The 25,532-nt window shown below is 42.7% G+C and overlaps 1 protein-coding gene across 9 annotated transcripts in view; it reads right to left on the minus strand.

Moving 5' to 3' along the window:
• Positions 1-22,386, minus strand: part of ZMYM4 (zinc finger MYM-type containing 4) — a 39,249-nt gene extending 16,863 nt beyond the window's left edge. For 2 of the 9 annotated variants that reach the window (XM_040086090.2, XM_040086089.2), the window contains exons 1-10: positions 22,258-22,386; positions 11,552-11,594; positions 11,043-11,159; positions 9,027-9,094; positions 8,288-8,458; positions 5,506-5,584; positions 4,536-4,788; positions 2,538-2,712; positions 2,213-2,425; positions 52-202 (exon numbers count right to left, since the gene is read on the minus strand). In XM_040086090.2, the coding sequence (XP_039942024.1) occupies positions 52-202; positions 2,213-2,425; positions 2,538-2,712; positions 4,536-4,788; positions 5,506-5,584; positions 8,288-8,458; positions 9,027-9,094; positions 11,043-11,159; positions 11,552-11,594; positions 22,258-22,299 (1,312 nt within the window). In that variant the 5' untranslated portion in view covers positions 22,300-22,386. Of the gene's footprint in view, positions 1-51; positions 203-2,212; positions 2,426-2,537; positions 2,713-4,535; positions 4,789-5,505; positions 5,585-7,046; positions 7,067-8,287; positions 8,459-9,026; positions 9,095-10,631; positions 11,160-11,551; positions 11,595-22,257 lie in introns of those variants that run through there. The other 7 variants (XM_040086087.2, XM_040086084.1, XM_040086091.2 and 4 more) reach the window with 6 other exon arrangements.
• Positions 22,387-25,532: the final 3,146 nt, after the last annotated feature.

The raw sequence follows: 25,532 nt of genomic DNA on the forward strand, positions 1-25,532 counted from the left end.
ATATGAGCCACATGAAATTACGTTTCTATAGAAGTAAAGGGATAAGCTTACCTGAAGAAGTGACCATTTTTACTCTGTATGCTGACAAACAGTTAACAGAACAAAACAGTTCCATCTTCCCCAAGTTATTCGCACCCTCCACCATCTCAGCTGAAGATCTCAGAGATTTACACAGTGTGCAGGATGTGATTTTAGCTGACTTCTGTGGACACATGGAAATTGTTCAACTGAAACGTGGCATTTTTTATTAACCTGGAAATTCTCGCTAATATATAAAATAATTATTAAATGTGCCGGTGTGCTCAAAACAGCACTTGTTTTACAGCTGTGTTATTTATGGAGCAGATTCACTGATCTGAGTTCTGGTTTGAGCACCTTCCCAGGCCACTTTAACCAGTACCAGGCTGTCTGGGTGCTGCAAACACTCCTACAGGTTGTACCAGCACAGATCAGCACCCTGTATCAGACAACCTCCAACATCTTGCTGCGGATTGACATTTTGCTTACGGCTTTTAATGCACCAGCTGTGCATGTAAACGATACCCACTGAAGAGAAACAAGGAACAGGGAGAAGCAGATCCCCTGATGATGTTTGATAGCAAAATGGGAAAATTATGTTTGTAATAATCCCAGTTTTCAGTGTGTGCTCTAGAAACTTCTTTTGAAGAGAGATGCAGGAAGAAGCCTGACTTTCATAGACACATTTTCTGTGCTTAAGGGTTTTTTTTAAGGTGTTTAAGGTTGGAAAAAAACTTTTGAGAATTAGTGCACCAGATTATTTTAGTATGACAGCCTTAGAAATACACTTTGTTCTTTCACCAGCTATTCCAGCTCTTCACAAGACAGAAGAGAGTATAAGTTTTTAGGGATTTAAAAACACCCACAAACCTCCAGAAGCTCTCAGAGTGTACCTGACAATTGAGCTGAATGCTGTTTAAAAATCAATTAAAAACAGATTTGACTTAACCTTATAAGCTTTAAATATACTGTATTTTCAAGAGAACTATCACATATGGGGTTTTGATGTGTGATATAAAAGCAGCATGAGAATGTTTCCAGCTTATTTAATTTTGTTTCCAGATTTGTTTCAGAGGACAACTAATTCTGAGGGTAATTTTCTGGATGAAATCCATTTACCATTTTTTTCTTTTTTTTTAATTAATTAGGCCTTTCTTGACCTAAGTGGCCTGGATAATGGGACAGCAGAGTCAAGTCACAATACGAAGTTCCATTCTTTTATCAGAGGGCAATTTTTCCTAAAGTAAGTGCATTAGAATAAATCATTCAAAAATAATTGAGCTATTATAATGAATTAAGGTGGTCTTAAATGCTCAGATCTTCAATTATCAAAAATAAACATGAAAAGTTTAAAAGTTAAAATCATAATTATCAACTAATTATTACTTGTGCTCTCCATTTAATTCAAAGGCTACAATTTCATAAAGAATACTCTTTAAGGAGCATCTCAAAGCTGAAAACAGTCACAGGGGGCTGCTGCTGGGGGGTCCCACTGTGTCTTCTCCCACACTGGAATTCTGTGGTAGCTGGTCCAGTGGTGAGGAAAAAACAGAGCAACACATTTAGGCAAAGATTGAGCAGCAAATTATCATCCCTGGAAGTGTTCAAAACCCACTTTGACATGTGACACTTTGTGATATGGTTTAGTGGGCATTGGGGTATTTGGTTGAAGGTTGGACTTGCTGATCTCAAAGGGCTTTTTCAACCTTAATGATTCTGTTATTCTTGAAATGACAAAAGCTGTTACCTTAGATCAATGCAGTAACTGAAATAATCAACCAGTAAATTGGGTGTTTCTTAAAACACCTAACAGCTAATAAATAATTAAATAAATAATTAAATCTAATAAATAATCAAATCTAATAAAAATTAGATGGATTCTATTTTTAGTATTTTGTCCAAATACAGAATCATGGAATCCCAGAATGTTTTGGGTTGGAAGGGACCTTAAAGCCCATCCTGTTCCACTCCATGCCATGGGCAGGGACACTTTCCACTAACCCAGATTGCTCCAAGTCCTGTCCAACCCGGCCTTGGACACTTCCAGGGATGTGTCCTGGGGCAGCCACAGCTCCTCTGGGTAACCTGTGCCAGGGCCTCCCCACCCTCGCAAGGAACAATTTCTTCCCAATATCCCATCTATCCCTGCCCTCTGGCAGTGGGAATCCATTCCCCCTTGTCCCATCACATGTACCTGCTTGTAAGCTGTCAGACACACGGAACTGCAGAACTTTTTGGACTGTCCCTCTATCTGCAGGATGTGACACTGGCCAGAGCCAATGTAGCAGTATCCTCCACAATAGTCACAGCAGTTCATGGTCAGGTTGTTGGCCGAGCGGAACTTGGAGAAACAGGCGTCGCTGCAGAGCTTGTGCACCACGTTCTGGTAATTCACCTCGTGCCTGATCTGCAAGGAAAGGAATATACAGCAAGGACACAAAGAATGTGTGTGTGTGTTCATCCCTGAGGCAGCAAGCTGTGCTGAGCTGAAGAAATTCAGATGAGGAAATGGCCATTACCACTGCATTCTTCTGGCACATGCTGCACTTGCTGGAAATGCTGTTGGTGTGGATAGTGACAATGGGTTTTCTTCTCAGCTCGTATGTGGACAGACAAGACTGGCTGCAGAAATCCTTACTGGAGTCTGTGTTGTCAAACTGGGCAGTGATTACGTCCTTTGGATTTAGAATTTCTCTATGGAAAAAAAAACCCACAGAGATAAGGATTAATATTGGTTTCATGTCAACTTGCTGCTCTTGCTTATTCTGGAGACTAAACATACTCCAGGAGAGGATCCATTTAATTTAAACCTTTATTTTTTGCTGGCTAATATCTGACTTCATTTTTGCTTTCCTATTAGGAAAACAAGTAAGAAGTACAATTCTCAAGTAGGTATTTTGTGAAATATTTTGTAGCCGGACTTAGGAGAGGCCTATAAAAAGAACAAGCTCTAGCATTAAATCTTTTCTAAAGGAACTCGGAGAAAGTAACTGTTTTGCACAGTCTCTATTAACAAAAAATTTAGAAAGCAGGATATGCTGAATAATTCCTTTTAGCAAATAAGGGGGTAGGGAAAAAAGTGAAAATTGAAAGGCCACAATTTCTCATCACCATTAGATCGGTTCACCATGGTCTGATGAGTATTTAAACTTTCTCATCTCCCATTCAGAATTTTGTTTATTTGTTGCTGGATTTAACACACTGAACTTTCTCCTTATTTCTTCCCTCATTCAAAACAGTCCTTCACAGAAAAGTTTTGAAGCCCTGAAGTCAGAAAACTAGGAGAAAATACTTATATAACCTCCTTGCTTGGAAGGATGCCTCCCTCTCACTTGTCCTGTCAGAGATAACCCATTTTTCAACAGAATAAATACAAATTACAGCCGAGACTTCTAAACTTTGTTACAAGGCCTTTCCACACTCAAGCAGTGAGTGAAAAGAATAATTAATGGAAGCCTCAAGTTTAAGTTCAGTTGCCCTTGTAAAACTTGAAGTATTAAATTTGTTGTTGAGGAAACAATGAACGAAGGAGCATTCCTTTGGCAAAGTAACTTTTATAACTAAAAATAATACGTATGAATAATTCTCTATAAACAGACTGTAGCACGATCAGCCTGGAAATGATTTGCCTGGAGTGAATGTATAGCAATGACATCTAACAGAGCCACAAAGGTCTCCTTTTGCTAATTTGAATAATACAATATATAATAAGACAAATGAACAACAACAACAGCAAAAAACAATTAAAATGTTTTTAGAGCTGAAGATCTGTGACTGCGTATCCAGCAGGAATGTGGAAAATTAAGGTATTTTCTAAATTATTCTGTCCCAATAGGCTCAAAAAAAGCCCAACCTCACCTTTCTACTCTTGGCTTAGGTAGAAAGTAACTGCTTTGGGTGCTGAAATTCCCATTACCTAAAAAACTCAATCCTTAATAAATTTAGTGTCTCTACATCTTATGAAAGCAGCAGTGATGTAGTTTGAAAATCTAAGACCTACAGAAATCTAAGATCACACAATGGAGCCTAAATGAAAAGTTCATTTTTTTGAGACTCTAAGGAAATATTCTACCTCGAATATATTAACTCACCCACGTTTTACTTCATTTTAGGGATTCATAAATCTATTTTTTTCTAGCAGAAATAATGCATAAAACACTTTTTGAAAACGTACTCTTGTTAGTAGTTTTGAGAGTGCAATGACATTTCAAAATGGCAGGAAGATGCGGGACCTTTTGAAATACAGTTTTTCATATTTGGCTCATTTACATCAAAAAAAGAGAAGATGCATTCTGCACCACAGAGGCTTTTAAATCTATTTGTATGCAAAACCCAATTAAGGAAATGGAACTGCAAGGCCAATTAACAAGGAACAGCATCAGCCACCGATTTTCGAAGGGAAGCGTAGAGAGGAGCAGCGCTACCAACACACCGAGGGGCACAAGAACAAAACAGAAGCCTCTCATTATCTGCTCGAATATCAATTATGAGTAGAACAAATGAAAGCACTGTCCTACTTTGAGCAGCTTGAGCAGGTTTTCTTGGTAGAAGCTGGTGGGCGAGAAGCTGGAACGGTGTATCCAGTGAGGCACAGTGTGGAGCAGAAGAGCTGGGTCGAGCCTTTCCTCTGGTAGGCAGTTTGCCCTTTCTGCAGGAATTTTTTACAGCCAGAACAGGAAACCCGAACAGCTGTGCTTGGAACTGAGGGTAGCATTTTACTCATGCCAGAGGATGCCACAGCAGGCTGGAAACCTGATGACAGCTGTGGAACTAAAAAAAAAAAAACCCACACAGAGAGAAAACACAGAGTAAGTGTTACAGATCTATTACATAGAGCTCACTGCTGTGCAGGGGCAAGCACAAGGCTCATGGCTTTTTTTGGGTTGTCAGGGTCTAGAGGAGAATCAGACAGCTGATGAACTCTCCACAAATACATGCCCCGTGCTGGTTTTCTGCATAGCAGATTTTTATAACTGATGATGGAGAATGTACTTTTAACATCCCTTTCATGGAATCATAGAATGGTGTAGGTGGGAAGGGACTTTAAAGACTTTAAAGATCATCCCATCCCTGCCATGGGCAGGGCCCCCTTCCACTATCCTGAGATGCTCCAAGCCCCAGTGTTCAACCTATTCCTGGACACTTCCAGGGATGAGGCAGCCACAGCTGCTCTGGGCACCCTGTGCCAGGGCATGCCCACCCTCACAGGGAGCAATGGTTTTCTAAGATCTAATCTAAATCTGCCCTTCTTCAGCTTAAGACTATTTAACACATTCAGTTCTCCTATGCATTTCACATTCAATTTTCCTACATTTCAAAACCACAATTATTTTATAATCTCAAATTCATTCTCTCTAAACCAAACTAGTTCTTCATTCCTACTGGGATCACACACAGCGAACGAAATGCAGAGTGACCTGCAAGACTATTTGCAAAGGTGACACATTTTACAGATTTAAATGAAATTAAGTCTTGCCTATTCCTTACCAAGAGGAGTGCCACTGACTGAAAATACAGCACTGATTTTCAGCTCCCCTTCCTGAGATTTTGGCTGTTGGCCGTACTCCTAAAACAAAGGGAAAGGAAAAGGAGAACAAATACACACATGTAATAACAGGTTACATGATTGCATTCTTTCACAGCACTGCATTGAACCTCAGGGAAGAGTGGGTGTCCTAAGCCTGCTCCAAAGGCTGGGTGACAAGTGAGCACCACACACAGTTCCTGCTCAGAGCTCCACACCTGAGGGCCACAAATGGACAGGTAGAGCTGCCTGGCGCATCCCCCTCTCCAGCTGCACTCCAAAACACCTCAGAATTCAGCCAAAGCTTAAGAAAATCTCTGCCTTCCCTTCAAACTTTCCAGCTGGAAGTGCTTTTGCAGCCCTTGCCCCTGTTCTGGGAAAGAAGTTTTATCTTCACATAAAGGAGGATAGCAGTGAAATAGAGCTGAGACCTCGCTGGGGAGTGTTCTGTACTAACCAGGAGTTAGGACCTTGGAGCAGCCTAAGGTGAAGCTTTGCAGCAGACCAAGGCTGGCACCACCAGGGCCAGACCATCACAGTCCTGGCTCCAGCACGAGGGGAATCACCTCACATTTAGTACAGGATGAGAAAATCCCTGGACAGCTGCTAGTGGAATAGCTGACATGCTACAAATGACTGGCTTAGTCCCCAGCAGCTCTTCACACTGACACCACTCTTCCTGCCCCTGCTCTCCCTAGAAATCTGAGCCAGAAAGCAGCTTGGAACACTCCCCATGTAAATCTCAATAGGCTGAACAGCACAATCTCTTGGAACTACAGAGATGATAAGATTTAGCCTGCTTACAGTCGTTTGAGAGTAGTGAGGCATGATGTCATGTTATGACTGAGCTAAATTCACAGTTGCTGCCTGGCTGCCAGGGAAACCAGTTCAAAATCACTAAGCAAAAGGAAGCTCTAGGCCCTTCCCAGTGGATGCTCCCCCAGCTTCCGCCAGCTCCCAAAATCCCACAACAACCTCCACTGGGCACGTGCTCAAACTGAGCACTCCCCTCACTCCTGTGGGAAAATTAGAAATCTCTGTACTAGACAACCAAACTATTTCTCAACATGTTTCCCAGGAGACAGGCCATGGTATTCCTGGATCATGTGAACCATCTGACTGCAACAACCAAATCTCAAGTAGAGAAGCTCTAGGCTGGATTATGGGCATGGTATGATGAAGATTCTTAAGCACAATTTGTATTATTATTATTTAAAAATTAATCATTTGCAGACATACAGTTTTTTAAGCATTTTAACTAAAATTGTATTCTTAGTCAAGAGTAGGAAAAGAAATGGAGGCAAATCCTGACATCAACTGTGCATGATCAAGCAGTTTCACAGCAGCGTAACAGGGCTGAAAGCCAAAAACCTTCAGCTCCAACTATTGGTTACAGCAAGAAATGCTCTTATCTTTCAGGAAATATTAAAAAAAAAAAATCCTTATATTCCCCCCCATAGTAACTCCAATCTAAAGCAAAACAAAATGAACTCAGTTCTCCTACTTTTCCAGTATCAGGCAGAGTTGATAATCACAGGATTTTACTCCAGGAAGGAATACTTTGAACCATACGATATTTGACATTTAAATTCTTCAAGTCTTCATTTTTACTTATTAATATGATCTTTGATAACCACAGACATCTCGCCTTGCATTCCACACAAATCCACACAGCAGATGCCATCTTGGGAGGACAAAAGAAGAGACAGATTTAACTAATCTACACGTGGTTTGACATTCTATAGGTTCAAGGAGAAATAAACCCAAACAACCCCACAGAGACTGAACAAATCAGAAGGACAGTAAAATCTGAAGTTGCAAATATTTTACTTCTTAAATTGAGAGTATTATGGGAAAAGAAGAAGAAGTGCTAGGAAGACAGGCCCAGAGAGCAGAGGAGGTTCAGCAGAAGGACAAAGACTGATGCTAAAAACTAACACCTGCACAGGAACACCAACGCTGACGTGTGGGTGCAAAGGGATGCATCACTTTGGGAAGTTTTGCACACCTTTAACATACAAAACCTGACATGGAACCCAGATATGAGCAGTGAGGAGACAGGAATTGCAGCACAGCTCGTTTCCCTGGTGTCACACAGCAAAGCAGTGGCATGGAGATTGGCTGGAGCTCAGCAATCCTGGCCCCAGCACTGCTCAATCCATAGGTCAGACCTTCTCCAGGTTGCAATTACTGAGTTTTACCTGTACCATCATAAAAAGTGTCAGTCTTGAATGAGAAAGTCACTTAAACACATACTTAAATTGACTTCACTGACGTGAAAGTACTTAAATATTTTGCTAAGACCTTTAAGAGTTAATTTAAAACAAGAACAAACTATTGTGCTCGCTAAGGCAACTTTTAAGAAGGGAGTAGCAGGAATAGCACTCCTTTAATTCATATCTCTAATTGTGACTACTCATAAGCTATTTAACAATATATTATTTGCAGTTTAGTTCCTAGTTAGATAAAGTGTCTATGTTGCCAAAGATTTAGTTACAGAAGTTTTAGAGCACTTGGCTTTGTATCTAACTGAAAAGAAAAACATTTTCAAAGACAAGGTAACAAGACATCAAAAAAGTTGAGGGGGGGTGGGTTTCATAGTAGTGTAAGAGGGAAAAAATCCTTCTACTAAACTATGTTCTTCAAGTTAAATTTCGGTCAACAAACCAAATAAATTGCTGAATTTATGTTCAGCTTAAGCGGTCAGCTGTCAGACCAAAATGAGAAATGCAATGGGAAACTTACCTCAGAATTACCAGGTTCATCTTTAATTTTGTCTAATAGTCCCTGCTGTGGGGCCATAGCTTTAGCATATTCGTCATCCAAAGGCTCCTTCTTAATTCTAATATTTGGTGCAAAGGAATTCCCCAGCTCTTGTCCAATAGATTCCTTACTAGAAAATAGGTAGCTAGACTCCTGAAACAATAATATGAAAAAGAATTCACCCTCCTGCATCTGCCATGAGGAGTTGGGCTGCTGCCAAGGGGAGTTTGTGCTGCAGACCAAGAGATTTGGGTCCTGCCAAGGTGGGAGAAATGCAGGGCAGCAGCTGCTGCCTCAACCTCCCTGCAGCCCCCTCTCTCATCCCACCCCCAACGCTTTCCACTCCTCTGGCCAAAGCAGAAGACACCCAGCTCTGTAAGTTGGTTGTTTGGGAGTGTCTCCTGTGGATACAGCTGTTCCCTGGCTCATGTGGAAAAAAAGGCAGCAGGTCAGGTGGATGCATCCAGCTGTAGGTTCGGCTCAACGGTCACTCCAACCATGCTGAACAGGAAAAGTGGCTACCAAAAGAATCCTCAATCCAAAGAGAGGGTCAGGAAAATTTCACAAAATTATATGTACTGTTTAAGTAGCAAAGATGTCTAAGAGTCAGAAGATCAGTTTCCTTAACACTCAAATTTACACTCAAATACAAAATACGTATTTTGAATTATTCCAGCATATCGCTGCACTTGCAAAAGTGGTTGAAAGATCTATAGCTTACCCTGAAGTTAGTTTCTGGAGTTTGTGGCACTAACTGCGTCCGTAATGTTTCTTCTACTTGATTATGAACTGAGGAAAACATATACATTAAATAGAAATGAATACAGGTTCCAATGCATTTCCTTTAAAACTATCAGAGTCTCATCCTGCTCCCCAACCCCAGCGTCTGACAGCACCTCACCACTATTACACTACTCCCTTGCTCCTCCTTGCAAGTAAGGTGGTAATCCCTAAAGAAAACCGATTCTTTTTAATTATTCTATTGGATCACTATTTTCCCGTTCCAGCAAAATAATCGTAAACTTCTGACGCAAACTGTTCATTCAGAATTTTCCACACCCCAGCAGGTTCTGAATTCTCCTGTTTCGACATTTAAATCAGAAAATACTTTTCAGAGCAACATCTTCCAGCTCTTTCTTTGCTGTTCTGATCTTTTGCTTTTTCCCCTCTTCTCAGGAAATAACATCTTCTGCTTTTTTAGAATATATCATTTAGAAACTTTGGATTTGCCTAGACACTGGATGCTACCATGAACATTTGTCATTCTGGTTTCAACTACTGACTGCTTTATCTGATTTTTTAACTGTAGGTATTTACAACTTTCTGAAATACATCTTATGCACATTCTTCCCTTGATTTCTAACTGAAAGTAAAAGTAGAGATACCTCTGTAACTTTTCTTTATTTTAAAAAATATCTTTATTGCTTCTCTATCATTGGTGCCACCTGGAAGCACTGATTTTAAGATGCTGTTGCTGAACATATAAAGTCTAAACCTCAGAACAGTAAGCTGTGAATGTGAACAAGCAGCCAGAAGTCCCTCACATGCTGGCTCAGCCTCCCTCTGCTGAATAAGATCAAATCATGTGTTCCTGCTTGGTTATTCTTAACTCCTTCATTCACTGCTCTGCTGTAACTTTCAGAGCTTGGGAAGTCAAAAATAAGTGTGTGGGCAGCAAGATTATGGTGACTGTCAAATGAGGAAAGGATTTTTAAGCATCTTTGGTTCGCTCCATGTTGGCTGGATGAAGTCCAAGACACAAGTATTGGAGGAAGAAGGGGAGCAGTCTCCCAGGAAAAGCAGATTTCAAGCTATGTTCTGGCTTAGTTCCTGCAGACACTAACTCCTCTCTAGCAAGCCTTTCCCTGATACTATCAAATCCATACTGCTTTGAATGCCTAGGCATTAGTGAAGAATTGGTGCTTCACTTGAAAAATCTTTACTGGCCATGAACTTAACCTAAATTTCATCACCTTTTTTTTTAAGAAGTTCCATGGTCTATAAAAAACAGTGAGGAAAGCCAAAAAGAAGCTTGAATTGTCACCCATTTTAGTTTCAGAAACCACAACAACAAATGATATGTTGAGGCTCTGTAACAAGCTGTGGAGGATGAGACCTCCCTGACACTGTCAAGCCCTTTGCAAATTCTCCTCCTAACACAGAGTTCACTGGATTTCAGCGTTCTTCAGAAAATGCTCCCCTACACACAGCTCTGCCTGTTCTCTTCAACAAGGTGATGTTTTTAACAATTAGCTCTATTGCTGATTTCTCTCTAGTTCTTTCTTCCTCTCTGCTGGGCAGCCAGGTCTATGATGTCAACAGTTACCTGTTTCATCAGGAAAACTGCTTTTCAATCTAGAATCCATATCTTTTGGGATTTTTTCCAACTGTTTTTCACATTCTTGAAAATGTCCTTCTCTATTCTTGTCCTTTGCTGAAAAAGTCTCTTTGTCATTATCTTGTGTTATACTAAAATCTTTTTGAAGTGATTTAAATACAGGGCCCTGCTCAAAAGGGGAAGGGAGATCCTTCTGGATTGCATTCTGAACCTGAATTTCTTTTTCATTGTCCAGTTCATGATCTGGAACTCTCTTGCCCTCTTCCAGATGATCTTCATCATGAATTGCTGAAGAAAGAATGTCTTTTGCAGTGAAATCCTGATCATCTTCATTGTCACTCCCAATAACAGGTATGCCTGCAAGTTCCCCAGAGTTCAGAAAATAATCATGATCATCACCCTGCAGTGAATTTTCAGGTCCTGCTCGATTCGGTACTCCGTAAGACAAGCTCTCGAGGGCGGGCGTTAAGTTGTGGTCAGCGTCCTCAGTCATCTCTGCATCCATAATTTCACCACCTGGGGAGAAAAAAATCCCAGTGAACAGTCAGAAAATCGACCAACTTAATGTGTAACAAAGGAGGAGTGTCCTAATCCGGCTGATGCTGGAGTTCCTTGAATACTCTCAGCCTTCTCTGGTCAATATTACTGTGAAAACATTGCTGACATAGAAACGGCTCAGTCACCCTCACCACTCTGAAGCAGAAGCTGAACTGAGCAAAATTTACCAAAGACAGAAAAACCATTGATTTCCATTCACCTCACTTGGAGCACTTGTGGAGAAGGCAATGCAGAAGGGAATGAGCAGGAAGGGCTGGGATAAGGGCAAGAGAGTCTTGCTCAGCAGCAATGACACTTCCAAGAAAGGCTTTGTGAAACTATGGCATTAGAGAATAAATAGAAATACTTACATTTTTCTGTAATATCAAATACCGCATCAGATTTATCTTCAAACTGTAAAAAAGGAAAGCACTGCGTCATTATCTTGGTCAGCTGCCATGTACTTTGCTAAAAAGTATTTGATCAAAACCAAGCAGCAGGATCACAATCCCTCCTCCTCCTTCCTTCCTTGCCCCAAGCAAATTTTTATGAATTAAGACTGTTACATCACTGAGAAGCCACACCTACCCTAATGAGTTCAGAATACATAGAAAAGGCACCTAAGGAAAATTTAGAAATAGTGTTGCTTCCCAGAGGAGAGAGGGAAGGGAATGTCAATTTTCTCTTCTACCTGGGATACTGCTACCAGGTCAAGGCCACAAATTCTGCCCTGACATTCCAGGAGCCTTCATTCCCTCTGAATATTGTAAATGGAAACCAGGAGCATGGGCAGCTCCCACTGCCACGGGCTGCACAGATCCAAGGGTTTCACCCCTCTTACAGGGAATGTCCTCTTTCCAGGAACAGGGAAATGTAATGCTTAACTTCCCAACACAGCGTCAGAGTGAGCGTAAGCACAGAAGAACCAGATGCTGAGTGCCGCACAAACATCTGTGTGCATTAAACATCCTCTGACAGATGTTGAATTTGTTGGCATGCTTAGATACTGCCTGGAGAAGGATAATTAAAGTTTCCTTCAGAATGCCCAACTCACTAGCAGCCTTTTCTGCCCAAGAGATAACAGTAATTCATTTACGCCCTCTCTCCTTTCTCTGCCTTGCCAACTCTACACTTCTTTCCTGGTAGATCCTGCACACACTGCAATTCTTAAGCCATCTTAGGGAAAGTAATGGGATTTGATAGCAAAGAGACAAGCCCTAATTTCATTTAACTCGAGTCATTTAGTTGATAAATCTGGTATTTCTCAGGAGTGTGATGGAAACTATCAGTTTGGTAGCAGCCAGCTCTAGGAAAGGATGACAACAGAATGTCCCAGAGGTCATTTGATGGCAAAAAGTCTCTTTCCAGTACCACTCGTAGGTCTGCAAAGACAAGGTAGCTCCTTCAGCTTAACTGGACACACATGGAATAGTGAGGACCTGTCCAACATGGTACCATGCCATGTCGGATACTGCACCAGAACTTTCTAGTTTCTCTGAGGAGACACTTGAGGCTGGAAAAGTGAAACACAGAACCAAAGCAAATGAAAAAAGGTTACAGTTCCGCAAGGCTGATGCAAGTCTCCAAGTAATTATCTACAGGGGAAGAGCGAGGAAACACTTTCCAGGAAGGTTTGCAAGGCCTGAGCTCTGTTCCTGCTGTAATGATCTCAGGAGTGTCTGGAAGATGGAACTTTAATGTTGATCTAGAAGCCCATTCACAGTCAACTAAGTTTACACAGGTGTAAAACTGATTCCTATAAATAGTGGATATACTAAATGCTCTTACAAGCTGCTGAGGACAGGGACAGGAGGAGTGGGCTGCTATTAGGGAAGAACATGGAAAGGAACTTGTTTCCATTTGACAATGATATCAGAGCATGAAGTTTTGGGAGCCAAAAACAATAGCCCAGGTCCTTCACTCCATACTGACCTTTTCTGATCCTTTTTTGCTTCCTGTCAGGAATTCTCTATCCTCTCCAAAAATGTAACAGAATTTGATGGTAGGATGAAGGGAATTTTCAGCAGAGACGAAGCATGAGTTCATCCTTTTCTCAGAGTAGATTTGTATCAGAATACTTCAACTATTTTGAGACCCAGAGTACCTGGGGGAAGTATTCCAGGTCCTACACCACCCTGGTTACCTTACACATCCAAACCCTAGGTATTCCTTCTCCTCTTCTGGTGCTAACAAATCCTCTGCCAACAGCTGACAACCCCAGGAATGCTCATATTAGCAAGGGATACATTTTGCACTGTGGATCTCTTCAACTGTTTCATTCAAAGAAATACTAACAGGCAAGTCAGCACCTGCAAGAGCATTAGGGGCACCCATAAATTCTATGGAGAAGCTGGAAAACATTTGCCATCTACCTGGAAAGAATCCAAGACACTTCCCAAACACAAGGTCATCCTGGGAAAAAACCAACCCTGTTTTGTTTCTTTACTCATTATTTCGTGAGGCTATGAGAAGAAGAGATCATCTTGGATATCTTTTTTCCAAAGGTTTTCGAGCACAGAGGAAGATCTGTGTCCGTGGTCAAAAGCTTTTCCTGGAAATATTTATAAACCAGGAACTCCAGCATCTGACAATACCAGCAGCCTTAACTAAGCCATCATCTAGTTTCTGACTGTGAACACCATCAGAACTCCCACATAGTTTAAATTCAAAGGAAGAAAACCAGGGAAAGTGTTTGGATTGTGTGTGTGTACACATATGTATCTACACACACATAAATATATATATATCCCCAACAAATTATTCATTCTGTAGGTCTATATCTGGACTTTCACTGAAATTAGAGCTTATATATTTTTTGCTGCATTAATGTGGAGTATTCTCTCAGTTATACACTTCTACTCCCTTCCCCAATGTCACTACAGTCTTGTTCAATGCCATCTCAGGATGAAATTTTGTGTATCACCAGTTACAAAAATGTATCACTTTAATCAAACATTAGCATTTAACTGGATTATGGTCTTGTATCATGCAGAAGTGTGAACAACACCCAACTTACAATTTCTGTATTATTCTATTACAGTTCTGCAAGGCAATTCCCTCTCTCCAGTCCTCACGCTTCCTCCTTTCATTCGCCACCATCACTCTTAATTCCTTTCATTTCTTCTGCTCAGAGTTTTTAAGATTTAGTGAGGAGTGGAGCAAAAGTACTTGAGGGGCAAACATGGAACTGATGGCATTTCCTTTGGGTCACTTTTGCAGGTCTGAGGAGAGAGGGTGCCTCAACACCTCTCATTAAGTCCTTGATAATTACAAAACGAAAGTCTCAGAGTTTTCTGTTCAAATACTGAGGCTTCAACTCTTCAACTCAGTCCTCAAAACATATCTGCAGTTGTAAAACAAAACTCAAAAATACAATATTCTAAACCACCTTCATTAAATCACCTTGGCCAATATTTGGCAGATAATAATTCTTTGTGTTTTTAATAATTTAGCTCTGTAAGTGTTTAATACAGAACAGTTTGAGTTTGGTAGTAGTGAAATTCAATGTTTTAGGCTATATGTTTCGTAGTGACTGCCTCATTAGCTAGCACTGCACACAACGCAGTGCTCTGCCTACTCAGGCTGTAAAAAACAAATAAATGAATGAATGAAATGAAACGAGGATACAGAAATGGTGTCAAAACAATGAGGTGTTTCTGAAAGCAGTGTGACTTGCTTAAAATCAACTACTCTATAAATAAAGACAGCATTGCTTTTATAAAAAATATTAAAATTCCACCAGATACATCACTGTTTTTTTATAAATGTATATGAGACTCCAAGGGAGCAGTGTCACAGCCTCAGCACTAACCTGCCTTTGCTGGGAGCGAGGGACAGAAGGACACATATTTACACTTCAATGCAATGTGCCAGTTTGAAATAACTAAAAAGCTGATCCATACCTTAATGGTGTTTAACATTGTCATGGCATCCATAAATCAAAAAATTCATAGATTATTTTTGTGCAATATAAAGAGAGAAGCTGCCTACGGCTACAGTATTGCTTTGTATGCAAAACAGAGAATTCCATTAAAAAATAAACAAAACAGTGTAGCTACTTTAGAGACACAGACACACCTTTCTAGTAAGCTTCTGAAGTTTGATTTCACCATACCCATAAGCAAACTGTGGAAAGGAAGCAGATGTTAAGAGAACTTCAATTAAAACAGTCAGAGATCATTCTCAGTTTGCTTGTAGTTTCCCTGTCCCTCTATGCACAGCATAACCCCCACTCCAGAATTCATTCAACTGACAAGACACCATTTGACACAAACAAACAAACCAAAAAAAAAAAAGGAATTGAAATTTCAATCGCTATTCTTGAGGCAGGTGGGATGAGCTCAGGAAGCATCCCCTGACCTTTTCCACATGACACAGCCCTGGCAGGGATGCCAGGCGTGCAGCCAACCGCGCTGCGCCTCTGCCACCGCAAAACTCCGCGGCACGCTCAGGGTTACGCGGCGAGTCCTGCCGGAGCCGCTTCCCACCGAAACACGGCCAGCCCTACGGATCCATACCTTCAGAGCACCTGGGGAGGGAACAGACAGGGTAACAAAGAGCCAGGCTGCTGCAGATACCTGCCACAGGAAAAGACGGGCTGCGGCAGGAAGAGAACCTGGCGGGGTCACAGCCATAGAGCTGAGCGCGGCCAGGCCGGCAGAGCCCCCCCTAGCCGGCCCTGGGACCCCTGGCACCGCCGGGGACAGGCACCTTCCCGGCCTGGGAACGGCCTCAGAGGCCCTCTGGGGACAGCGACAGCAGAGCTCGGCAGGCTGGGTGTCTCCGAGGCTTCCCTGAGCCATGCTGAACACTTGGAAAATCTAGTTTTTAATCTAGTCTGAGGGTAATACAGTGGAGACTGTATTGCCGGTGGTGATGGGTGTTTTTAAAGGCAAATCCCAAACAAGCTCTAATGTAAAAAAGCAGGCATTTCCCAGCTGCTTGTGGCTCCCTATATTCTGTTCAAGAAATACAGTTTTACTTTCCACCTCACTTACACATCTTCAATTTTTAAGTGTCAGAACAGAAGATTTAGTCATGAGCTGCTCCCCTTTCATTTCTGTATTTTGAGAATTCTCGACAATTCACCAGAAATCACACGGAGCAGTTCAGCATGGGAGTTTATCATCCCTTTCTGTCATCAGGCTTTTCTGATATTCCTGAGCTTTTGGAATATTCACAGGCCAATTCCAAACAAACCTTATAGCTTCCATACTCACACACAGAGAACCTGCATACTTCTACCAACAAATATGGAGCCAAGTGAATTTGTCAAACACATCAAGGTCACAGAGAGCCTTATTTTTTTCTGGAATATTGGCGGGTTTAATCTACAAAACCCATAGGAGGATGCAAGCCCTTTCTCCCATTCACCCACAAAATCATGGACTTGAGAAGGAAGCAGCACCACATGTGATGGTTTCACCCTGCAATCACAGGATCCCAGACTGGTTTGGGTTGGAAAGGACCTTAAAGATCATCTTATTCCACCCTCTGCCATGGGCACCTTCCACTATCCCACGGTGCTCCAAGCCCTGTCCAGCCTGGCTTTGAACACTTCCAGGGATGGGGGCAGCCATCTGGGCAGCCTGTGCCAGGGAATCACTACCCTCAAAGGGAAGAATTTCTCCCTAAAATTTGTTATCAACAACAAATTTCCTTGCAATGGTCTTTGCAAAGACATCAGATTTTGATGTGCTCTGGGTTTTGCAATTAAGAAACACACACAGATACAAGCCACACAGCAAGCAAACAAACCAAGATACCCACAAGAAAAACTGTTTCCAAACAAAGAACTTCTTCCCTCAAAACCTCACCCCAGCTCTGTGCTGAACCTCTCTGCTGCTGGTAAGACACAAACAACAACTAAGGCTGGGATTTTGGTTACACTAAGGCTGTAAATGAGCTGAAATAAAAATAATTCAATTTTCTCACAGCATAAGGCAGGAAACCTAAATGGAAGTTACACGGATGTAAAAATCCCCAATATCAGAGCAGGGTCTGTGTCACAATTTGTTTATGCTGTGATGCTCAGCAGTTACTTACTCCAAACCAAGTGTTTCAGTTCAGTTACATGTTTTAGCTTATTCCACAAGCAGGCCAGCACTGTCCAGATCACAAATGTGTGCTTTTGACCAAAGCTTTCAAAAGTATGGCTAGTGAGAAGATAATGTTCTGCAAAGCATAGACTCTCCTTAATTCCATTCAGCTCAGAAGCTGAACAGCTCATAAAGAGAGAGCCATCACTGTGTCTTTTAGGGAAAGCCAGTCCATGGAATACAACTAAGAAGTACCAAGGGTGACAATCCAAGTTGGAGCAGCAGCACTAGAACCTCAGGAAGATCACTCTACTCAATGTCTTCCAGAAAGATGATTAACTATGTTCGTAATTAGTTGCTACTAGCTATATTGGTAACAGGGCAAAAAAATAAACCAAATCCACAGTAAATTAATTTTGAAAGAGAGTGAACTGTTTGAACCTGAAGTTCTCTGATCATCATTAGAATGTGTCCTCAATTAAGAAACCCACAAGGTGGTTTTGTGCACAAATTGGAAAAAGTTTCAACTGTAGCACCCTTTGCTTGGTGACAAACACAGCGGGACCATCTCCTGCTCAGCCTGGTTTGTGTCCCCAGTCCCACATCAGTGACGGGGCTCAGCTCCATCAGGTACTGCAAGTTCTCTCCCTTCTCCTCAGAGTTCAGTGCCAGCAGCAATTGATGGTGCAAATGGGAGAGCCGTATGTATATCCAATTCTATTTCAATACTTCTATCCTTAAAGAAATAAAATATCTACTTCATTCTTCAAAGTACCTTCTTGATTCTGGCTTCCTTTTTGCCTTTTCCACAATTAAACACAATAAAATCCTGTTAATAGCCTGCATTAACTGTGCTTCATAAAGCTTTCTGAGCAAACAGCACCATTTAAAGATGATTTTCAATGCAGATGAAATCTTTCCATGTACTTTCAACTCTTTTAAGAGATACCAAGATTCGCAGAAGTACACAAACAAGTTATTAAAAAGATAATAATAAAAAAGGAAGCACTCCAAAATGTCTCCTGTGGGAATAACTCTGTATAGTTCTGCTAACTCTGTTTCAAGTTCTCCTCACCAAAATTTAGACAACTAAGCATTAGTTTATTAGGCTAATGATTCAGGTTTCCTCTCTTCACAAAGGAAATTAAGGAATTCTGGCAGCAGCAATTTATCCTGCCCTGGGACTGTGCACCAGCTATCAAAAGGGAAAAGGACCAAATGTAGAGTTACTCTTGGCTTTGTCACCAAATATATGATGTATTAAACTTAGGTTATGACAACAATTGGTCATCACACATTTTCTACTAAAAATTCAAAGGCACTAGACACAACACACTTTAAAACTATCTAATGTAGAGGTAACCCCTATAATACTTCCAGTTACTCTTGAATTCAAACAAATTTATCTAAAGCAGTAGGAAACAAAGTAACCAAAATTAAATACATTGCCAACATTCTTCAATCAGTATTTACAGAAAGGACAGATACTTCACATAATTTTTGGATCAATATCAGTTTGGTAAAGCGATTTACAGTCTCTTCAACTTTTTATTTCCCTTGGAACTTCTGAGGAGCACTTCCAGAGGAAAAGAGAATGGCACTACAGGCAAAACACAGGCTAAAAGGATGGACACTGCAAGCACCTCCAGTTCTGCTGACATGTCCTCAATGAAATATTCTCTGCTGCAGAAACCTCCTTTTGAAGAGTTTAGAGGATCTCAGAGAACCAGCGCTACAAGCAACAGCATGAGGGGGGTCCAAGAGCTCTCAGGCCTTTACCACGCTCATGGAAAGGATGATGGAAATCATCTGAACTGAGTCACTCATTGACAGAAAACCTTGAAGTTTGTGAGAGCAAACTTCCTGTAAGGCTTACTTAGGGAAAGGCATTCTGGAAGGAATGATGAGGTACAAGAGTCATCAACCATAGAATCACAGGAAGCGACCTGAAACCCCAGTTCCAACCCCTAATAAGAGAAGAGTTGAGATAACCACGTCAAGAACCTTGTGAGCAATTTCAGAATTAAATTCCACACCCCTAAAGACGCAAAAGGCCTTGAATTCGGCACAAAGAGCTGATTTAACTTTCTGTACTTCACACAATGTGAAAAGTCTTAACCTAAATGCCTGGGATCCATTATGCTCATTTTTGGAAAGAGAATTCAAAGATTATGACACTAAAACAACATTTGAGAGGCGCACAAGCCTTGGCAGAGAAACGTTTTCATCATCTTTGTATCATTCTGGAGCAATTTGGCAACAAAACTTTCTAAATGAGATGATCTCCTTCAATTTTTAATTACTGTCATGCAAAATTAAAAATCTTTTGCAAACACCTGTTTTATTGATGTGGACACCCAAGTGTTCACCTGTTCACACCACACGAATTTCCAACAGCCCAAGTGTCAAATTTCAGTACAGCCCAAACTGTCTTGTCTAGTGCAAGGGTATAGACAACTGTTGTAAATAAACAATTAACTGTTCAAAACAAATTGAAGTTGAATCACCACAAATACTTTCATAAACTATCTAAGAAACATACTAGCAGGTATCTTTCAAGTTAATATCGATGTTTTCCTTAGCATACACAACAGTTTGATTTAGGGCAGAAACTACCCTGCTCTAAAACAATTTAGTCATAAAAACTTACCAAAATCTATTACAAATCAAATTAGATAAACTTCTGTCAGTCTTAGACTGGCAAAAACTTTATTCTTTAGTTTGTTGCTTGTTTGTGGATTGAGTTATAAGATAGTGATTGCTTATCCATGGGATTTGCAACACGCCAGTTTCAGTGTATGTGCTTCTGGAATAATTGCAGAGATTCTAATACTGAAAAGAACAGTTCTGAAAACACCACCAACTGCTAAGCTCCTGTCTGAAGAAATCATTAAATTAGACTTTATTTTCTCCACACAAAGGAAAATAATTTTTATAAGAAAAGCTTGTTATGCCTTAGGCGCAAGACTTGGAAGAATCCAAAATCATGACCTCCTGTAGAATGGGAACTGGGCCACTATGGGGAAGAGAACTGGGATATGCAGGTCTTCCATGACCTCATTAATTATTATGAGCTCTCTGTGCGCTGGATTTACAGTTTGTTAATCTCCCTCCTCACAGGCTCCATCAGCCTTTGGAGCAGCCCAGGATTCACTTCCCCCTGTGTTCCTCAAGAACATCTTGGTGCAAAACTGGCCTTGGAATGATGCCTCACGAGCAAGCTGTGTTTCCTCTTTCCTAACTTGCTCAGGGCAACACAACTTTCCTGGCTCATGCCTAAACTTTACTGAAGTCCTCTGCTTCAGAATGAGCAGAGAACGTTGCTGATGCCAACAGCACAGGAAGTTTTCCGTAACTTACAGAGACACGTGGAGCAACAACCGACGGAGACTTCCAGACTTGGCACCCAGGGAATAATTAGCCAACAGAGAGAGAAATGATTTTTCCTGAGACCAGTGAAGATGATATTGACCTGATGATATTTGTTATTCCTCAGTGGATAACTGACAAGCTTGAAAAGCAAAAAGGCAACATTCTCTTTTTCTGCAGGTGACACTGAGTAACTCTACAGATAAATGGAGGACATCAAGGCAATGAGCACGAAGAAACCAGAGACACCAGGACAGACTGCACGACCTCAGAGCAAGCTGCTCCAACAGTTGACTGTCCTCATGGCGTAAAAGTGTTTCCTTATGTCCACCAACATTTCAATCACTGGCAACGAAGTTTAATTCAAGATTTCTCAAGTGACCGTCCTACATGCAATCATTTCCCTTCACACTTCTTGCAGCTAGCCACTATTTGATTCCCCCAAAGACCTGAATGTTTATGAACTGTCTGTGAGAAGTTTCATGAAATTCTGGGAGCCTGCAAATAAAGTGTTTGAAAGACGCAGGTCTAAGAACCACACATTTGACAGATGATGTTCATTCCCTAGCTGCAGAGTAGTCAGACATCTACACAGCTCACCCAGTGAGACCCTGGAAGGTCATGTTCTGTTTGGTAACAATTAGTTTCAATGTCCATCCACAACTAGTTCCACTATAATCACAAGTTTCAAGTTCCCTGACAAATGCAGCAGTTAAATCTCTCTCCCATGCACCAATGGAAAAACTGAGCCTCTGCTCTTGTCTTTCCCCAGCCTGGAGAATAGGAAAGCTTCTTCATATTTGGGAAAAGGAAACTGGACAGCTCAGTCTTGTCGTGGGCTACAGACTCTTCCACACAAGCACAAACATGATTTAAACCTCATTCCTGGCGCAAAGCTTTCCACCAAATGCTACATATGTGCAGGAAAGAGGCCTGGACTCATGGCAAGATTATTTTCAGGGATGCTTAAGACATTCACCCACGATTCCTTCACAGCTACAAAGTATTGGCCACAAAAAACCTTCCACTGCTTTAAGAGATGAAGTAATTCTTCAAGTAAAGTTAGACTTGATCATCTTGGAGGTGTTTTCCGACTTAATGATTCTATACCAAATAGATGAGAACGGACAGTGTGCTTACAGACCAAGAGGTGACAACGAAGGACCAAGAGCTGGAGCGTTCACGGCTAAAGGTACTGGCACAAGGGTTGTAGCCAAGTCCTGGAAGGGGCATGGCTAATGGTAGTCACACAAGGGTTACAGCCAAGTCCTGGAAGGGGCATGGCTAATGGAAAGTCACTCAATGGTTACAGCGTGAGTACCCAAGAATTGGATGGTGCTGCCATCTTGACTCACTCTGGCCTGACATGGGCAACTGAAATTAAGAGGAGCAGCAAGGACATCGTGCTTTAAACAAGGAGATGATCGGTGACGAGAGCTCCTGGTTAGCTGCAAGTTTATTATTTAAGTGATGCCAAGACGCCCGTAGCGATGATGCTTGGACACTGCCCTGGGGGAGAGGAAGCTGAAGGGCCCCGAGGCCGGAGGGGCAGCGCCGCCGGCCTGGGGCCGGGCAGCTCGTGGGGCTCGGTGCCCCCGGGACCCCCGGCGGGGCCGCGCCTCGCCCGCCGCATCCCGCCCCCGCCCGCGCCCCCCGCGCCCCCCACTCACCCTGCCGCGGGGGCCGGGCCCCTCCTCCTTGGCCTCCGCCATGTTGCGCCCCCCCTCAGCTGTCCCAGCCCGGGGCGAGGGGCCGGGGGGTCACTCCCTCTCAGCCTCCCCCGCGCTCCGGGGGGCGGCGGCTCCGGGGGGCTCCGCGGCGCGGCGGGCGGGGCTGAGGGGGGGGCCCGGCGGCTCTCGGAGGGCGGCGGGGGGAAGAGGGGAAGGGGGGGGTAAGAACTCGGACCCGCCAGGCCGCGGCCGCTGCTCCCGGAGCTGCCCCGACCAGCCCAGCGCGGGGCCGCTCCGCGCATGCGCCGCGCGCCTGCGCGCGCCCGCGCAAGCGCGGCGGGGGCTCGGCGGGGCCGCGGGGTCGGGGGTGGCCCCGGGGCCGGGGGAACGCTCCGGGATCCCGCGGCGGGAGCGGCCCGGGAGCTCCGCCACCGTCACGGGGCCGCCAGCGGCGACGCGGCGGCGGTGACCTCGCGGCGCGGCTGCCGGGGCTGTCGCGGTGGCGGCAGGTGGTCGGTGATGTCCCGGCTCGTCAGGCGCCGCCGGGGTTGAGGGCCCTGCCGGGGCGCAGCACCGCCCTCACGGCCTGTCGCCCCCGTGGCGCCCACCTCAACTGTTCTGCCTCTTGTACCTCTGCTGCGTCATTCGTGAATTAATTCGTTTTGAATTAAGTGATTTTTTTTTTTTAACTGAATTGAACGTTTGTTGGTGCTGTTCTGCGATGTTTGATGCGTGCGTGCTTTCAAGCCTCATCAACGAGATGGGAGGTCTGATCCGTGGGACAAATAGCAGCTCACAAGCTCTAAGTGATGTTGAGGTGTTAGAAAAACAAGTTATTGTTGGTAAAATTGTTAAGGTTGAGGCCTGGACATGCTTCATGATCTCAGACCTAGAGGGAGTTTATAACAAAGCCTGGGGAGAAGGATGTGCCAGTGATGGTGGACATAGGAAATGCACAATTGATGGGCCACAAAGACATCTGGCAGAACTGCCAAGCTGAGGAATGAGCTAGTAAACCCAACCCGGCAATTGTGCTGAATCAAATCCAGCCGGGTGAAGGGTCATTCTGGCAGGGGGAGATCACAACCACCAACTCATGGACCACTGACCCAAGAAACCACCAACCCAAAAGGAGAGAAACACTGAGCATGGCACTAATTAGCACGAGAAGCAAGAGAGTTGTTAACCAGTAGAAGACAGAACAGTAATTAAAAGAGAACTATGTAACATGTAGCCAATGAACACTGATGACTTATTAAGAAAACCTTTGAAACCATGTCTGAGATACCGATCATGGAGGATTTTTATTGTGAGCAATATCGGGCATTGTCAGCACCCAGAAGTTGGTAAGGACAACATGTTCCTGTCTCTTTGATAATTAAATAATCTATCTGCTAATTAAAACTTGGTCTTAAAGGAAACCTCCACTTCCCAGTTTATGTTATTTGCACAATTATAGGCTGATGCTGAGCTGCAGCTGCATTTCAGTGGTGACTAGAGTGATCCTTATATAAACACTGTCCTTCAGCTGGCCTGAAATGCTGGATACAGAATATTGGGATTCATTTAGGAGATCCTGTCAGGTCTCTCTCAGAAATCATGGCATTCCAAGGACAGAGAGATAATTAATGTGATAATTTAATAATTAGTGCTTTTCACTTACGCAATAATCCTCATCCTCAAGTCTAAATTAAAATAATCCTTGTCCTGAAGTCTAAAATAATTCTAGTTGATGAGTTGTTTTGTGAAATTTCTCAAAGAATTTGGAGTTTTTTGATGGCAAAAGATGTTATATGTGAACTGTGAGCCTGATGTGAAATTTTATAGTAATTTTTAAAAAATAATTTTATCTTTAGATAGCTACAAATGAAAATAATGACTATTTAAATATTTTTAATGGGGACAAAATACAATAACAATAAAAATATAGGGATTTATATTTAATTTTTTAAGAGTTAGAAGTTCTAATACAGTCTCAGTTTAAGGCTGCACGTGTCAGGGTTCCCCAGGTGTTGTGCACAAAAGCCCACTGTGAACACACAGGTGTCCCAAAAGCATGTGGCTCACAGCACAGATGTGCAGTACGTGTGTGGACCAGCTGAAAATGGACAGATTTCTCAATGGGATTTTCTAGGAAGGCAGAAAATAGAAAAATAAATTTACTACATCGTAAGTAGAATGAAGAAGAAATATTTATTAACAAAAATGCTGATAAACTCAAGGATGAGGAAGACCTTAAAAATTTGAGTTTGGTTTAGGTTTTTAGATATTTAGGAAAATAAACTTGCTTTTTCTTTTTGCCCTCTGGTTTCTGAGGCTTTGTAAAAGCTGCCTTCATGTTTTCAGGCTGAAGTTTAGAAATTGTGGGTGGTTTTGTGTTGACTAAGCCTCTGTTTTCATGCCATCCCAATACCAAATGCTCAGCCACTCTGGAATAACCTCAAACACCAGGAGAACTCCACTGGCATCCCAAGACTCCACAAAACTACTGTAACTTCTTGGGGCTACATTGTAAATTTCCATAGTATGCTATAAAATGAACTTGTTTAAGCATTTTAAAGGGAACGGGCATCTTTGTGTCATTGCTTGATTCTCCTAAGTAAATCAGGGAGTGATGGAAATACCTGAACTTTCAGCATCCAACAAAAAATGCCTTCAGACTGCTGTACAAAGTATTCTGTGAGAAATAGGTGCTGTCACTGCAATAGGTCATAGATCAGCCACGTGCTGTTGAAATCTTTGCCTGCTGTGGGTTTGCTGATGCTGATGCTATAATGGACAGATGAGGGGGTGACAGTGAGAGCCACCATTTCAAGCCAGATCGACCCTGGCGTGGTCTGAGACATCCAAAACTGTTCTCCGTAGGGTGTTGGAACCAGAGCAGGACACTCTTCAGCTTCTTCAGACTCTTGGTTCTTGGGCGTTGTTGGCCCAGCTGTGGGAAGCCCTGATTGTGGCCTTCCAGTGCCTGAAGGGGACAAAAGGAAAGATGGAGAGAGAGACTGTTGCAAGGGCCTGGAATGACAGGAAAAGGGGAAATGGCTCCCCACTGCCAGAGGGTAGGGTTAGATGGGATATTTGGAAGGAATTGTTCCCTGAGAGGGAACAGGGAGCCCTGTGTGTTCACAGGAGGTCCTGGCACAGGGTGCCCAGAGAAGCTGTAGCTGCCCCTGGATCCCTGGAAGTGTCCAAGACCAGGTTGGACATTGGGGCTTGGAACAACCTGGGATAGTGGAAGTTGTCCCTATCTATGGCAGGGTTTAGAACAAGATGAT

This window comes from Hirundo rustica, chromosome 25, assembly GCF_015227805.2.
Source record: "Hirundo rustica isolate bHirRus1 chromosome 25, bHirRus1.pri.v3, whole genome shotgun sequence".
NCBI classification, from domain to species: Eukaryota; Metazoa; Chordata; class Aves; order Passeriformes; family Hirundinidae; genus Hirundo; species Hirundo rustica.